Raw genomic sequence first — 18,080 nt, 5'->3', positions numbered from 1 at the left:
ATATATATATATATATATGTATATTCATATCTATATCTATACACATAATATTTGTATGTAGCTATATATATTTTGTTTCTGATGCTTTTAATCTCTGAATTTTATTGCTTTCTATGCATTTTATCCTCAGCTGTATAGATGTCTATGTTTCTGTAGCAGCTTCTAAAAAAAAAAAAAAAAAAACACACACACACTTTTGTGGGCATGTACCAGAAGTGACGTCACGGACTGGCTTCAAGCCCGGGTGAGCAGAACAGTTTCCTCTTCCGGGTTTGTTTTAGTTTTACGGTGCTTGTGGTTCGAGGTCCCTTGAGCCGGTTGTAGGATCGGCTCCGGTGAGGATGCTGTCCCCGGGGGGAGCGGAGGGAGAGATTGAGGTGCAGGGGGTGGCCGGGGAGCTGGAGGAGGAGCATGAGGTTCCACAGATGGAAGGAGCCGGGGATAGCGTGCTGGAATATGGAACGTGCCTGGTTTCTGACCGCTACCTTCTGTACAGGTAAGAGGAGCGCAGAGAGACACCCGGTTAAAGAGAGTACAGACCAGGGGTGCGGTGGTAATAGAGAGAATACGGGCGGAAAGTGGGGAGAAGTGAAGGAGCAGCGATATATAGTAATGAGAGGGGAGAACAGCATTGATACACAGTAATGAGAGTAATGAAAAACCACTGATACACAGTAATGAGAGTAATGAAAAACCACTGATACACAGTAATGAGAGTAATGAAAAACCACTGATACACAGTAATGAGAGTAATGAAAAACCACTGATACACAGTAATGAGAGTAATGAAAAACCACTGATACACAGTAACGAGAGTAATGAAAAACCACTGATACACAGTAACGAGAGTAATGAAAAACCACTGATACACAGTAATAAGAGTAATGAAAAACCACTGATACACAGTAATGAGAGTAATGAAAAACCACTGATACACAGTAACGAGAGTAATGAAAAAGAGCACTGATACACAGTAATGAGTAATGAAAAAGAGCACTGATGCACAGTAATGAGAGTTATGAAAAAGAGCATTGATCCACTGTAATGAGAGAGAAGTGTCAGATTATAAGTAATGAGAGAGGAGTAACAATGAGCATCAATGCACAGTAATGAGAGGATAATGACCGAGAGCATCGATGGTAATGAGTAGTGACAGGGAGCATCAGTAATGATAGATCAATGACCGAGAGCATCGATACACAGTAATGAGAGTAATGAAAAAGAGCATTGATACACAGTAATGAGAGCATTGATTAAGTAATAATCCCAGAAAAACAGGGCATTACTGGCCAATGATAAACTGTGCTGAGGGCATTATTACTATTATAGGCTAAATGTAGGCCTTATTTCATAAGACACTTTTGTATAGTTATATAGATTTTTTTTAAATAAAATGGTAAATACATTAAAGCACCTCCTATATACACTTACACTGCAGCTATCTGTATCCACACACTGCCGTCCCCTTGGTGTACACACTGCAGCTGTACGCACACACACAAACTCTGCAGCTGTGCACGCGCACACACAAACTGCCGCTGCGCACACACAAACTGCAGCTGCGCACACACAAACTGCAGCTGCGCACACACAAACTGCAGCTGCGCACACGCAAACTGCAGCTGCGCACACGCAAACTCTGCAGCTGCGCGCACGCAAACTGCAGCTGCGCGCGCGCAAACTGCAGCTGCGCGCGCGCAAACTGCAGCTGCGCGCGCGCAAACTGCAGCTGCGCGCGCGCAAACTGCAGCTGCGCGCGCGCAAACTGCAGCTGCGCGCGCGCAAACTGCAGCTGCGCGCGCGCAAACTGCAGCTGCGCGCGCGCACGCGCAAACTCTGCAGCTGCGCACGCGCACGCGCAAACTCTGCAGCTGCGCACGCGCACGCGCAAACTCTGCAGCTGCGCACGCGCAAACTCTGCCGCCGCGGACGCGCAAACCCTGCAGCCGCGCGCGTGCCCAAGCTCCAAACTCTGCAACTGTGTGGGCGCACAAACTCTGCTGCTGCGCGCGCATGTTGAGCTGCTGTGTCCGGTGCTGAGCTCTGTGCAGAGAGGGAGGGGGAGGAGTCACTGCCTGGCTGCTGCTTCCTGACCAATCCTCTGCCCTGTCTCAGAGCTGTTCTGACAAAGGACAAGCTAATTGGCTAGAAATAAAAACTTGGCAAGCAGCCACAAATTCCGGGCATAACTGAATGGTTAAAATTCAGGGCATTATTCAATCAGAGAGCAGAGATTTAAATAATGCCCAGAATTTTACAGATTTAGCCTATAGTACACAGTAATGAGAGAGGAGTAACAAAGAGCATTGATACACAGTAATGATAGATCAATGACTGAGAGCATTGATACACAGTAATGATAGATCAATGATTGAGAGCATTAATACACAGTAATGATAGATCAATGACTGAGAGCATTGATACACAGTAATGATAGATCAATGACTGAGAGCATTGATACACAGTAATGATAGATCAATGATTGAGAGCATTGATACACAGTAATGATAGATCAATGACTGAGAGCATTGATACACAGTAATGAGAACATTGATACAGTAATGAGAGAGCAGTGACAGAGACCATTGATACACAGTAATGAGAGGCGTGATGGAGTAATTTGGTGTGAAAGAGAGCCGGGCCTGATACTAGTGGTGCAGGGGGTGTTACATTTTTACATTATGTTTGTAGGTTGCTCTCATATATACAGCAACACGAAACTCAAAAAGTAGTTTCTCCACTCCTGGCTGACAGCGATATGGTGTAGATTACGAATTCAGTTATGACAAAGGACAGCGGTGCGCGAGCCAGCGCACAAACGGGGAGCGGTGTGCGAGCTGGGCGCACAAACGAGGAGCGGTGCGCGAGCCGGCGCACAAACGGGGAGCGGTGTGCGAGCCGGGCGCACAAACGAGCGGTGCGCGAGCCGGCGCACAAACGAGGAGCGGTGCGCGAGCCGGCGCACAAACGAGGAGCGGTGCGCGAGCCGGCGCACAAACGGGGAGCGGTGCACGGATGACCATATGTGAATTACCAGTGATGTGGGAATGTAATCTGTTTTGTTATGTAGCACTAACTGTACGAGGAGCTACGCATTCTGCAAATTTTGCAGGCACAATGAATCCCTGCCCAGAGGGGCCGGCAATCTAACTTATGGTGCCTGAGATACCGGGAGGTGTGACTTGCCCAGGTCAGAAGGAGCTGACATTGGGATTCAAACTGGGTTCACCCACCTAAAATGAGTCACTAGTGTGCGAGATACTGGCGAGCAAAGGAGAGACCGAGCTTGCATGGGTGGAGAGCGAGATCAAAATCAAAAGGGAGGCAGAGCTAAGTTAACAGTAATAAGAGAGAGCAAAATGTGAGAACATGACTTGCCGTGTATGAAAGGCTGGAGATAGGCATGTGACGGACTGGAGACTGACCATGCTTCTTCTAACTAAAATTCCTATATACAGGGATAGGAAAGAATGGGCTGATGTCACACCAGTACCGCAAGACGATGGGCCCAACCCAGTGGTCCAAATTATTTACAGTGAAAAGTGTAAGTTTTGTTAAATCCAGAACGCTATTTAGAGCATGTGCACACATTCACTGTTGCTTTGTATCACAGCATGTTACATTGAGTAATGTCTTTATAAAAGCCCTGCATGCATCTGAGAGGAGTTTAATCCGATAGTATATTTGCATTTTATTACCTCTAGGCCTGAGTTGAAAGAGCACACTTTTTTTTTCACCCTAAGGACATTTAATTATTTTAAGTGATTTTTATTTATTTGTTTTTAACTTAAGCTCAATGTTGCATCTTCTTTGCACCTGCTGACTGAATATTCAGTTCCTCCTCAGCAATTGTTCTATTGCTGTTATCAGCAATTTGTTTATGGGTAACACCTACAGATGTATCTCCGACATGAATAGAAATGTCTAATTTATGTTGAATGGCAATACCATCTTGCAGCCACCCTGATCCCTTACCACAGGGGTGCTCAACTCCAGTCCTCAATCAGGGGCACAGTCAAAGACTGACCCACCTGTGCTGAAGCAGGGATCTCCTGAAAACCTGACCTGTCGGGGGGGCTGGCTTGAGAACTGAAGTTGAGCACCCCTGCCTTACCACATACTGTAACTAAAAGTGATATTCCTTCTCCAGTCCGAGACACGTATGATTATTTCCGGGCGGTGCTTCAGCGAGATGAAAGGAGCGAGAGGGCTTTTAAACTGACGACCGATGCCATTGAGCTGAACGCTGCGAACTACACTGTATGGTGAGTAGCAATCATTACCATTCAGTGCTGCCTACTTCTCTAGTAAATGGTTTAAGGTACCGGTTCCTTTTGTTACACGTTACAAGGAAAGATTAAAGGAGCTTAATATGTGTTGTTTAGGTGAGGGATATGATTTGACCTCTCAGTGAAATGGTTAAATTATGCAACCACTGTTAAAACTGGAATTGAATGTGTTGCATGTCTGAGTGCTTTCAATTCACTGTAGCTATAGTGTGTGTTGCTTTGACGAACGTAAGGGCTTGTTGCCTGAATTAGTGACGACATGAGCATCCTGATGTCTTGTCTGATTCTGTCTGTGACTTAGGCTGCGATTATAGCGATAGTGACGTCACACTGCGGTCGCTGGAAAAATCAAATTGACTTCCAGCGATCGCGACCAAGCCGTCGCGTCGCTCCTACTATAAGCGCACCCGACGGCGACAACACATTTGTTTTGTCACCGTTGCCGGCAGTATAAGCGCAGCCTTCTTATTCCATCTTCCCATCACTGGTCATTCCCTTATAACTCAATAATAAATATTTTCTATGTAATTATAATACTGTATTTTAAACATTTTAGTTTATAATCGCCTATTACTGGCGTTGTATTTTAGGCATTACCGTAGAGTACTTCTGAAGTCATTGCAAAAAGACATACAGGAAGAAATGAACTACATCACCGCAATCATTGAGGAGCAGCCAAAAAACTACCAAGTCTGGTAAGAGTACGAGACCCATTCCCATGGCAGCAGTGATGGCACTTTCTTAGCAACTTCGAGTTACAGGTGTAGCTTCCTGAGATCACACAAACCAAAAGCAGGGACATGTATAAGGTGTTAAATCTAGGTTACCAAATAACAATGATGAGAAGCCTTTCCGAGTGCTATTTCAATCGTTTGAATTGTTTATTTAAATATGTACGGAGAAAGCAAAACACACGTTGAAGGTTTGGTGGGTATTAGAAATCCCAAACCTATTTCAAATGCAGTATCTATAGTTGTCTTATTATTCATAGCTGCTTGGCTGCATCTTGCAATATCAGCACATGGCTACGGTATTCTTGTGAACGAAGTTATACAGTTTTGACTGTTGTTTTGTTTAATGACTGCTACTGACCTCTAAATCAGCGGTGCGCAAACTGGGGGGCGCAAGATTATGTAGGGCGGCACGGGCTGCGTGCGGGGAAACCTGGGGGCGGGCAGAGCTGTGCACGGGCGGCCAGAAGCTCCGTGCAGAGGCTGCTTCCAGTTCCCTGCTGTGTCTGCCTGCAGGGGGCGGGGCCTTGCTGCGGGGTCTTCCCTGCACATAGACAAGCCCTCCACCTCCTGTCTGTTACCCGCCCGTTTTCAGCAGCACATGGGGGGACCTGAGCAGGCTTAGTTACTTCCTCCCTCCCCCCACCCACTGTGTGTCTGTGTGTGTCTGTGTGTGTCTGTGTGTGTCTGTGTGTGTGTGTATAGGGACTGCTGTGTGTGTGTTGGTTGTGATTGTGTGTGTGTGTGTGTGTGTGTGTGTGTGCTGTGCCTGTTGGTTGTCTGTCTTTGTGTTGTGATTGTGTGTGGGTGTTGTGATTGAGTGTTGTGTGTGTTGGTTGTGTGTGTTGTGATTGTGTGGGTGTTGTGATTGAAAGCAGCGGTGCACAAACTGAGGGGGGGGGGGGCGCCCCGGGCGCAAGATTATTTAGGCGGGGCGCTTGCGGCAAAACCTGGGTGCGCCGGCGGGCGGCCAAACAGAATAGTGCAGGTGGGGCCATGTGATTCGGAGGTATGGGGGAGGAGCACGCCCAGCGCTGTGATGTCAAATGCCCCTCCTTCCGGTGTCTGCCCTACAATAGCGCTGTGTTCCTGCTCTCCTCCGCTGGCAACCTGCTTCACTGCGATCCTCTGCAAGTGAAAGGGTAGGCTGCCACTATATCAATCATACTATGAATGTACAGAAATAATGTAAAAAAAAGTGTAAACACTTCCCCGCTCGTGCTTGCAAAATTATGCAGGACACTCTGTGCTCATGCTTGGAGAGTTGGTGATGTCACCGCTCTCAGCGGCAGGGTGGACGCAGCATAATTTTGCAAGAGCGAGCTGTTGAAGTATGTAAGTATTTAGGCAGCGCTTATAGTGCCGGCGACGCAACGTCGCCCGAAAACAAATGCATTGTCGCTGCCGCCGCCGCGTGCGCTTATAGTAAGCGTGGCAACGCGATTTTTTTTGAAGCCGGCAATGTTTGATTTTTCAGGGGCTGTCGCCTTATGTGACAGCCCCTGAACCAATCAATGGCCTGGTCGCCCATGCCGTCGCCGCAAAGCGAAATACATCTTTCGCTAGCGGCAACGGGTGCAGTCGCGGGCACTATATGCGCGACCTTAAACATATTTGTATTCACATTGTATACCGTTTAATAAAGTGTTTTTTTTCATGTGATTTTGATTACATCAGGCAGGGGGGGCCCGATAAATTTCATGGATAAAAAGGGGGGCTCGGAATAAAAAGTTTGCTCACCCCTGATCTAAATGATTCTCAAATGTTGTGCAGAACAACAAAGTTAAATTGGTTGTCTCCATGTTCTTGAGTTAGTCTGATAACATTTTTCCTATTTGGGATAGAACAACTTTGCAACTTGTGGGGATCTTTTAGCAACACAAGGTTGACATTTTAAATCCAAACCTCCTGTAACCATGGACTTGTCTCTTACCATAATCAGACTGTTATATCTTCGACTCCATGACTTTGTGATATTGCCCTGTGTGGTTTTGGCCAGTAAAAGTTGAAAATGACTAGATCGGTAATACAGAGCACAGCCTGAGAAATAACCCATTCACAATGAAACACTTATAGGAAAACTCAACTTTACCATCTCTAGGCATCATAGGAGAGTGTTGGTGGAGATGCTGAAGGATCCTTCCCAAGAGTTAGAGTTTGTTGCGGACATTCTAAGCCAGGATGCGAAGAACTATCATGCCTGGCAGCACAGACAGTGGGTTATTCAGGTATCCACTCAATCTGCAATTGACACACTATGATTCTAGGGCTGTATCTTTAAAGTACGGTAATGCCTCATGGAGAGACCATATTTTGATCTGTGCTCTAGCACCGGTTGTTGCAGAACTCGCTATGCAGCTGAGTGTGTATACTTGGGGAGGTAAGAGTACTCCTGACTTGGAAATGTGTATTTTTGTGCAGGGTTGATGTTACTGCCTTTTTGAAGCAGGTTAACCCTGTCCAAATCCCATTGTCGGCTCTCTTTGTGCCCTTGGGCAAGTTGCTCCCTGTGCCTAGGCCTCAAAATTAGATTATAAGATCTATGAGGAAGGGACACGTTGTGCCTGCACAATTCTGCATACAGCGCTGTGTACTTTGCTGCTTGGTAACACTTTTCACTTCAATGGGCTCATTGTGTATGGTACTTCTATTGTCTTTTGACAAGAGATGTGCCAACTACTCCAAATTTGTTTCGCTCAAAGTTTAGAAAAAGTTTGATTGGATTTGTATTTTATTTTTTAGCCGGCCACATTTTAAATGTAACAGTTGAAGCGAAATTTTAAATACAAATGTCGAATTTCACTAGATCAGAATATCCTGGAATATGGAGTGCTGGAAAGAAACACATTCCAGACTGCGTAGATATTTACTTACAAACTTTTTACGACGTTATATATTTAGACGTCGGACACAAATGGCACATTTTGCCGGGTTCGCAAAAAGTTTGTACTCCAAGTGTAGGAAATGGTGCACCAGTTTATTCTGTTATCACTCTCAATAAATATCACCTCTAGTCTTATTCTGTAGAACAGCAAGCTCACCGCCACATCTTTAGCCGTGTGTTATTCTGGCACATGGTATTGCACCTACTCTTTGAGCTTCTGACCTAAAAGACTTCACAGAGATGCGATCTTTTTCGCTGGCTACTGTTTCACTGCCAACACAATATCATCATAACAACATCATAACTCCGGATAACACATTTTCCATACATGTGTTCAAGCAGTATTGCTGGCACAGTATTTCACTATATAAATATCACAGTATATTGTGCTATAAGTTCAAATGGTATAGATGACCGTTTTTCAGGAATAAAATACAACCTTTTTAATAATACAACTTTTTTCATATAACAATTACAGTATAGCGCACGGTACGCAGCACATAGGAATGTTACAGACACTGTCCCTGCCCAGATGAGATTACAATCTATGTTTTTGGTGCCTGGGGCACAGGGAGATAAAGTGACTTGCCCAAGGTCACAAGGAGCTGAGACTGGATATTTATCCAGACTCCCTTGATTGAAACTCACTCTTTACAGGGTCAGTGTCTTTACTCACTGAGCCACGCCTTCCTTTTTACAGTACTTTCTTCATATGTAACATCTGTACACTGATTGTGTAGTATTTGTTAAACACACTAGCATGTGGTGTAGTCTGGACAGTGCAATGCAGCTACACTTTTTTTTTTTTTTTTTTTTTCCTTGTTCACATTTTTAACTTGTTTCAAGATTATTCAAATTGTTCTGCTTTTGATCTTCTGCAGGAGTTCAATTTGTGGGATGGTGAACTGCAGTTTGTCGACCTGTTGCTAGCAAGGGACGTCCGAAACAACTCCGCCTGGAACCAAAGACACTTCATTATTTCCAATACAGGTGGATACCACAGTCCCAAGATTCTAGAAAGAGAGGTCCAGTAAGTGAGGCAATTCCGCTCATAATTTATGTCACAGCCTAAGGCTGAGGCAATAAACGTTTGGAATACTTATAGAAATGATTGGTATGTTTCAAATGGCTTATTATCGGAAGGAATTTGAACAAATGCTATGAAAGCAGGACCCCTGGTTCAGTAACCCTTTTGGACTTAAGTTTGTATCATACAGCTCATGACTGTAGCATTGAGGGTCACATTGACTAAGCTATTCTGTAAGATGCGTTGTGTTTTTTTTTGTTTTTTGTATATGGGGGTGGGGGGTTACATAAACAAAATAAAAACACAACACAGCAAATTGCAGTTCTTTCAATAAATTTTACCGTTTGTTTCAGCTCTAACACATGTCCTTTGAGCTTTATTAGAAAGTACAGTAATAAGCATTGTGGCTGTTTGCTACTAAATAAAGAAAATTAAATAAAGAAGATGGTCTCTACACCTTTGCTGTTAATGAAAACAAATTGAAACATTAACATATCCTACCTTGTCTCCCTTAACTTCTTTATATCTCTGCTTTGTACAGGTAATTATAGTTCGTCATGCTGACCCATAGATCTTTATCGTCCATAGACCAATGTGTCTTTTTATCCCTACATCAGTAAATCGTCCATTCATGCCTGTTGTTCATGTTTAGCTCCTTATGTTAATCCCTCTCGGGGCCCCTGATAGAATGTCGAGCCTTGGATTCCCAGTCCTGCTTTCTCCTGTCCTTCTGCTAGGATGTCTTTTGCTCTCTCCAGTCTATTATCTCTGCGTCTATTCTTCTATTTAAACCTGCTTTCGGTATCTAGAGGTCGTTTGTTGCACCAAAACGAATGCATTGGTCGGTCTATTTTCGGAGTTAGTTTTGAGACACTTCTCCCATTCCTCCCAAGATGTTTTTGACCGATCTGAAAATAGTCAGGATCATTTCTTGACCAATTTTGCTCTCAACCCCTCATGTCCTATAATGGCATCCAGTCGGTCTATCTTGAAAACTTCAATCAATTTTGATTCTAGTGTAGGTATTATTGGGGATCTGTTATTTATATAAAGGGAGGTTATATATTTCCTTGCTGCCATTAGTATGGTGTCTGATTATAGGTATCTTTGTATCCTTAGAGCCTTGTAATAGAAGCAGGAAGCCGATAGGGTGTCTTCCGGTGTAAGCACTGTAAGATGCCTTCTAACACCAGAAAACACCCTATCGCCTATTCACTTGAACAGACTGTAAGGTGCCGGAAAGGTGTCTTGTGGAAGAGCATCGCTTGGTAAACATGGGCCTTCATTGTCTATGGTAATGCATATTACAGAAATAGTATTTCAATGTGAATGTACAGGGTCACAGCACAATAACTATAGATGTATATGATTGTTTTTGTTTTTTTAGCTAAATAATACTGGAGACTGAACTTTGTTATGCATCTATGCTTATTTGAATATTTTGTGAAAATAAATGGATAATACGAGTGCATTAATAAACAGAGAATGCAAGTTGGATTTTTTGGAAAGAGTAACAGCTCATGAAAGAAATGTAGTGATTCATAATGAATAGGCCAATTATCAATAAATGGTGTGATGAACAATAGAATTTAACTGGATTAAAATTATCATGTATTTATAAGGTGCCAACATATTTCTCAGCAAAGCTGAACGGGTGAAAAACTGTATTATAGAAAATGTCACTTTCAAATACTCCTACAAAAGTGGCTGAAAGGAACATATAACCTTTAAATTTTTCCACCCCCTATTCCCACAAACAAAATAAACGATTGCTTATTGTGGTTGCTTGGCGTGCTTAATAAAGCATGATTACTAATTCATCCTTTTTTTTCTTTCTTTTTTTTAATTGGCATTTAACATTGATTTATTTGGCCTACTAGGTATTCATTGGAAATTATCAAAGTGGCTCCTCATAACGAAAGTGGCTGGAACTACCTACGAGGGTAAGAAATGTTTGGCTCTTACATAGTTTTATGTTCTTACAGGCTTATTCTATATTTGCCAATTGGGCTGTTTTCAGCTGAAAAGCAGCCTGATTGTCGTTATAGCATTAGCTCCATAGAGATGCGTTTTGTACTGAATACTTTTACACGTTGGCGTGACTCGCAATGAGGGACTTTGCATACACCTTGGGCTGAGTCCATGGTGTGGGAGACCGCACTGAGGCGTCCGCATGCGGCGGGATCAGATTGCCTTAAGGCAGTGATCGCGCCCATAGACCATGCGGGCGGAGACAGGAGGGGGCGTGTGTTGCGCAAGGAATCAGTTGAGACGAACCAGCTCCATGACGCCCATAGGAATGCCCCCCCACGGCCCGTCCACCATGGCCAGAGAAAGCACCCGCTTTCCCGCAGGCTCCGAACGGGCGAATGCACCTTGGCCCGGGTCTTATTTTCATGCAAACTTTCTTCTCGATCCCCCAGCTACTTTTGACTGTTGTTTGCCATCTTCTGCTTCTTATTTTGCATTCACTCGGCTGATTCTCCATTATAAACACACGATTAGTTTATTTTCGTATGTATGATACCTTGGGTGTGCTTGCCATTTTTCAGTGTTTAATGGCCATTCAAGAGTCACTTTTTTATTTTTTGTAAACTTGTTTATTTAAATTTTTCTGTATAAAAGGTAGGGGATGGGATACAGAACGAGAAGCGAGTTTCGCGTTACTTTTAGTTTACATACATTTGGATACATGCCTATGTAATACATTTGATGGGGTAGACATTTAACGACATCACTGTTAGGACAGCGTATAAAATAACTAATATAATAAATCAACTAATAAGACTGGGTGAGGGGAAAAGAAAAAATGTAATTGCTTTTAGAATATTTATCCACATGCTAGCAGATAATAAATGCGTAGTAATAATCATACCTTCGTAGAATATGGAATACCCTCCGGATCCGCCACGATGTTTTATACGAGTTCAGGACCAATTGCACTGATATTACTTCAAGAGTTATACTTTTATTTGTTAATTTGTGGGTTTTTACGACTCCCCTACTGGGTTCCCCCAGTAAGATATCTATTTCCTATATAAATTCTCCATGGTTCCCATACATTTAAGAATGTCTGGACTGTGTCATTCTGTATCCCCGTCAAAAAAAATTCCGCCATAAGACAGACCCTCCATAGTCTCACTTTCACTGCATCTAGGGCTGGCTGTTGTTCCTGTTTCCAGGCCTTGGCTATTTCACATCTGGCGGCGGTACACGGGTCACTTTTAATTAACAATACCGGCCATTACACTTTAGTGGATAGAACACGTATAGAGTGATGTTGATTATGCTATTGTCATAGTAACATATCATATCTTGTATATATTTCAAACTGTCTGTGTGTCTCACTATGCACGGCCAAACTATAAGACCTAGAACAACCAAACTTGGAAGGATTTCTTTATGTATCAAAATAAGGTGAACTGTCATGGTTTGGATCCTCTGCAACACTCCAAAGGGGGTGTTGGCGTTATTACAATTTCTCAAGCAAATCAGCCACTGGGTCTATCTTGTAGGCTATATATCTGGCTCGTGACATCCTACTGAGAGTCAGATAGGTATAAAGTTTACACGGAAAGCAGATGAAGAAAGAGAAGAAATCAGTGGGCACATGAGGAGAAAGTAAGAATGCAGGAGACGGAGAGAGAGGCAGAAAGAATTGGGGACATCGGACATTGGGGTATTAAAGGAAAGTGATGGGGATGAGAGACGGAAGGAAGAAGGGGGTCTGGGAGGGATAGGGCTGGGATAGGGGAGGGGGGTCGGATAGGGGAGCGGGGTCGGATAGGGGAGGGGGGTCGGGTGGGATAGGGGAGGGGGATAGGGGAGGGGGGTCGGGGTGGGATAGGGGAGGGGGGTCGGGGTGGGATAGGGGGGGGGGTCGGGGAGGGACGAAGTTTGTTTCTTAGTCCCCGGCGTTGATCGGGAATTCTTTCAGCTAGTGTGATAGCTAATCAACAATCTGATTGTTTAAATATCAACATAAATAGCTTCCTAGTGCCAAGAGCTATAAAGCGTTAAAGCAATTACCCTGTTCATTGGGCAAAACACTTGTGTACTAATTAGGTAATTTATACATGCAGGACAAACAAAATCTTTTTTTTTTTTCTTAGCTGTTAAAATGTATTTATATTGGATAACTTAACTTACAGACCATGTTGCCTAACTAACTATTTTGTGCCATGCATGTCTTCAGAGAAAAAGTGTTTTTAGGTATCAAATATTTTCAGCTGGTCTATAATGATCCACTTAATGCGCCAGTACTGACTAAAATGAGCATGCGTAAGTAGTTTGATTTGGGAGTTGCCACTTGAGTGCTTGCAGCAAGTTGTTGATCACCTCCTAACTGTACTGTACCCAAGGACATACAGTACCGGGAAATATACCCCTGAGTGTATCCTTCCAACATGTGTGCAAAAACCTTTACTGCAGCCCCTGCTCTGTGATCTGGTAACAACCGTATATGGGATATTCCAAATAAATAGCACGTGGTTTAGAAGCCATGTCATACATTTCCCTTCCCTTTTTTTTTTTTTGGTTTCAGGATACTGCAGGACAGGGGCATGTCCGACCACCCCAACCTTTTGAAGCAGATTCGGGCCTTACAGCAGACACACAGTTCTCCATACCTCATTGCCTTCCTTGTGGACATCTACGAGGACATGTTGGAGAAGAAATGTCAGAATGTTGAAGACACATTAAACCAGGCACTGGAGGTTGACTTTTTTTCATTTTTTTTTATTTAGAGCAGTGGTTTTGGTTTTCAAGTATGTGAAAAGTTGGGGGCTTGGGGGTCAGGGGATGGGAAAATGAAAAGGGATACCCAACCAGTTAGTAAATATGGCCCTACATTTTTTTCCTAAGCGGTGTGAAGCTGCAAATGGTCCATAAGGTGGCTTACAGCTTTGCACTGATTAGGAAATATGGGCCATCATTTTGTCAGAGGCGGGCCTAATCCTTATTCAAAGATGGCTACCACTACTTAATGACTGCGAGCTAATTGGTAAAGTCATTACTTTGTCCGCAGCCATCTGTTTTTTGTGTTCACATCTGAGATGGATAAAGTTTAGCAAGCACAAGTGTCTAACATTGGCAGTTCCTCGTGTAGGACCAGCACCTCTATATTTAAAATAATCCTTTTACACCAAACGTTTTCTCATTCTGCTTTAAAACACAACTGTCCAGTTGGTCATGCACGGGCGAATGTTTCCCCTGATCCTATTTAAACACTGTTGGGAATCTTAAAGATACTTGGATATTAATTACATAATTACTGCATTTGTTAATCACATCTGTGTTTGCCAATGTCAGAATTCTTTAGTTGCATATTTTGTTTATACAGAGGTGATCACCTAATTCTACTGAACCTTTATCTGAGCTATTCTGTGTATAAATATAATCAGAATCTGTATGCCAATTTAGCACGTCCTCAAACTCACAGAAGCTGTTTGTTCTAAGTGTCGGGCGTTACAAGTAGGAGTTGCACAATGGAAGTCTTATCAAAATTAAGTCATTGAAACACAGCTGACAAAGTTTTAATTCATAAGTGGAATATGTAGAGCTTAGTAAAAGATGGTGCTCAAAATCACATGTGAACCCTGTATACAACATGTGTGAAACGTTCACATAAATCCTGGGTGCTTTAGTAGTTGTCCACAATGAAAACAGTCCATATATAAGGATAGCACAGAGGAATAAGCGCCTAGTGGTGTTCGTCTGGTACCCACAGGATATGGCACAATATAAAATCCTCTACACAATATGAAATGGCTTAGTGACGGGAGAACAAGGTAACTTGACTCTGAGCTTAAGCACATTAGCTGTCAGCCTCCCTCATAGGACAATCAAGTAACTCCAGGTCGTGCAATCCGTAAACGGTGATGATCAGGAAGAAAGGTGTGAAACCGGAGCGCAGCCAAAAAAATTCAAAGATCCAGGGCAACTCCAAATAATTGGTTTATTATAAAGCCCAGATGGAAAACACACCTACGTGTTTCGTGCGCAAGCACTTTAACAAGGTGTCTTGATAAGTGGATTATGCCATTATAGAAATAGAATTCCTTTCCCTAAGCCTCTAGTGCAGGGGTGGCCAACTCCAGTCCTCAAGGGCCACCAACAGGTCAGGTTTTCAGGATATCCCTGCTTCAGCACAGTTGGCTCAATCAGTGGCTCAGGGTTATCCTTAAAACCTGACCTTTTGGTGGCCCTTGAAGACTGGAGTTGGTCACCCCTGCTCTAGAGCCTCTGCTTTGCTCCATCATGATATATCCCAGACCAGAGAAAGTACAGTAAATGGCTTACACAATGGCTCACCATGAGATACCCCCTTACATTCGTTGGTGGGATGTGTACGGATATGAAATGGGGACAACGAAATGTGTGGCAGTTGGCCAGTTTAAAGGCAGGTTTTTTGCTTCTTCAATGTCCTGTTTCTTTCTCCCTGATCACAGCTCTGCGACATCCTCGCCACAGAAAAGGACACGATAAGAAAAGCGTATTGGCGATACATAAGCCGGTCTTTACAAACAAAGTACGGCACAAGCAGCACACAGGAAGAGGAGCCAATGAGTGTGCAAGATGAACAGCGGGAATAATACGAAGAGGAGTTTTTCACTTAACATTTTTCTTTGATTTATTTTCCACCCGCCAGTAAAAAAAAAAAACTAAAACGGAAAAGCGCTATCCATCTATTGTTCAAATCTCGCAGGTCAATGTTGTGCTTGAGCAGCTTGAAATGCTATCTGTAAGATCTTTTCATTGTAACACTTGGGACAACAGCGATACAACCAAAGGAACATGTCTTATTATTCCACTATCTGTTTCATCATAGCTGGGAGGAGGTTGGCAAAATGGCTAGACAGAAGATGTGATTCCTTTTTGTATGAATAAATGTATCCATGTAATATAGCAAATAATAATATAACTTGTGAGCATATTCACGTCAGTCAGATCTGCAACCCTGCGTTTCCCCATCTCTTGGCATACAATGCTTTCACTGCAGCCAGGGATTCTGGGTAATGCCATGCAAATGAGCACTGTCACCTCTCGCTTCAAACCCATTTTAACATGGACCCCTGTAAAAATCCATGGAATATGGATTTTATCTCTCTTGCTGCTCGAAAGCAATGCAGGCAGCAAAGTGGTTAATAAGGGGACACTGGGTGTTAATGGTTACGCAAAGATGTCTAAATTAACCACATCAAGGGCTCTTAGCAGATTCATTAGGCGGTGTAGATCCTTTTGGGCATCGATGGCGTTAAGGTGGTCCAGCTTTCATGATAATTGGAACGTGTCTGCTCATTGTTCAATATACTCCTATTTAACACATTGGTAAAATAAGTCCACGTCTGAAACACATAACAAGGAACAATTGACTTTTTACAGCACTTAACTTCTGTTCCTATTATCCTGCCCTCTAAAAAGAAGCTTTACCTACTTGGTTAGTCACTGCACATAACAGGCTTTAAATCACAGATAGTGAAGGAATTGGCTGCCTAATACATTGTAACATTACAACTGAAAGATAACTTTGTAACTGAAATAGTAACTGTTTTCTTGCAATAAAAAAAATGTAGAAATGTTGAAATGTTCTATTTCTGTTTTATTTAAGGTCGGGACAAATTGTCTGAATTATTGATATACCTTCACAAAAATAGGCCATTGAGAATTTGCAGTGCAAGCTTGTATCAAAATGTTCTGCTGCTCATTTTTGGGGTTGGGTTGGAGGATAGGAAGACATTGAGAATGTGTGTGGGAGGTTGGGTGCGTATATACTGTGTTCAGGAAAAAAGGGGCCCTTTTTGTTTTTCATCATATCTTCTATATTTGTCGCCCAATGTCCATGAAAATGTGCACAATTTTAAGTCTGCTATATAGATTAACACTAACACTATGCTTTTTATATAATGTAGACAATAAACTGATAACTAAATTGATGTCACTAAATTGTGACGGTGCTCATCGCTAACCAAGAGGCCGACCTGCAGGGCTTAGGCAGGAGGCATGGAAACTTACCACAGGCCTAGGGATTGAGTCTTGATCGAGGAGAATATCCAGGTCACAAGCCAAGGTTGGGGCATGGTTCCAAGATCTGGACAGGAGGTAAACGGGGTCCTAGTACAGACAGGGGTTCAGCAAAGCGTAGCATACCAGGCGGGATCCAGGAGCAGAAGCTGGTTACACCACCCTGGTTGAGGGTGGAATGAAGCCACTTCGGGCCTTCTTGGCTGAGAGCGAAATTCTCAGACGTCCGTCATATTGGTAGAGGCAAGGAGTTCAGGGATGTGTTGGTGCCGAAGAATCCGCCGTCGTGGCCGTTCCCCTGACATGTATTATGTCAACGTCACAAATACACTGTGGATGGTTCATGTTCATTAAACAATGAATACTTTTTTCCTTTGTAGCTAAAAATGTTTTAAAATATTGTAATCTAAACAAACGGTAAGATTACTAGATTTAGATTGAGTCTAAAGTGTGTGTTCAATATTTCCTCCTGCTGAAACGCACACCCGAGATCGCCACTGTCTGCATAATCTATAATGTGTTGATCCAGCTGCTCCCACTCCTGAATGATACATTGTTTTACAAAAAAAAAAGTCAGTCCTCCTAGGGACCATCCTTTATCAGGAAACATTTTCTGTAAGTGTTTGGGACCATATAGTATTCATTATCATGCTGTTGCTTCTGATAAGATGTATTGATAGCATTCACATGGACTTGTGGTTTCTTTATTGCATAAGATCAACATTTCAGTCCCTGTGTGGACCTTTTGTCAAGATACAGACAATATAAACCCTTGGCAAATTATACAAACTATTTGTAGTGCTACTCCTACAAGTGCCCAAGTGTTAGTGTATCAAGAAAATATTATATAGTGCTAAAAATAAATGATAGATATGAAACAACAGTGTTAACAAATATTTAAAGTGAAAATAGAAATTTAATCTCAGCTGGTGCAGCACTAATAATTTACCCTCCACACGGTAAAAGCAAAGTTCAGATAAATGCCAAAATAGTGCGCTCCTCGCTGGTGTGAATGACAAACAGAAACTCACATTTAACGCAGAAAAGGGACAACGTAAAAAAAAAAAAGAAAGGTGACGAGAAGAAAACAGAACGAATAGTGCAATATGTCTAAATGTGATATACTG

General features: G+C 42.9%; 1 protein-coding gene across 1 annotated transcript; it reads left to right on the top strand.

Moving 5' to 3' along the window:
* Window positions 1-250: 250 nt before the first annotated feature.
* On the top strand, window positions 251-16,516 carry FNTA (farnesyltransferase, CAAX box, subunit alpha). The gene is made up of 9 exons (XM_075605363.1): window positions 251-496; window positions 3,459-3,544; window positions 4,151-4,265; window positions 4,880-4,984; window positions 7,122-7,248; window positions 8,786-8,934; window positions 10,812-10,874; window positions 13,475-13,646; window positions 15,381-16,516. The coding sequence occupies exons 1-9, from the start codon at window positions 342-344 to the stop codon at window positions 15,522-15,524; spliced, it is 1,116 nt and encodes a 371-aa protein (XP_075461478.1). The 5' UTR covers window positions 251-341; the 3' UTR covers window positions 15,525-16,516.
* Window positions 16,517-18,080: the final 1,564 nt, after the last annotated feature.

The sequence above is a fragment of the Ascaphus truei genome, chromosome 1 (genome assembly GCF_040206685.1).
Source record: "Ascaphus truei isolate aAscTru1 chromosome 1, aAscTru1.hap1, whole genome shotgun sequence".
Taxonomy (NCBI): Eukaryota; Metazoa; Chordata; class Amphibia; order Anura; family Ascaphidae; genus Ascaphus; species Ascaphus truei.
The sequence above is the reverse complement of the archived record's forward strand: the minus strand, read 5'-3'. Positions and strand labels throughout refer to the sequence as shown.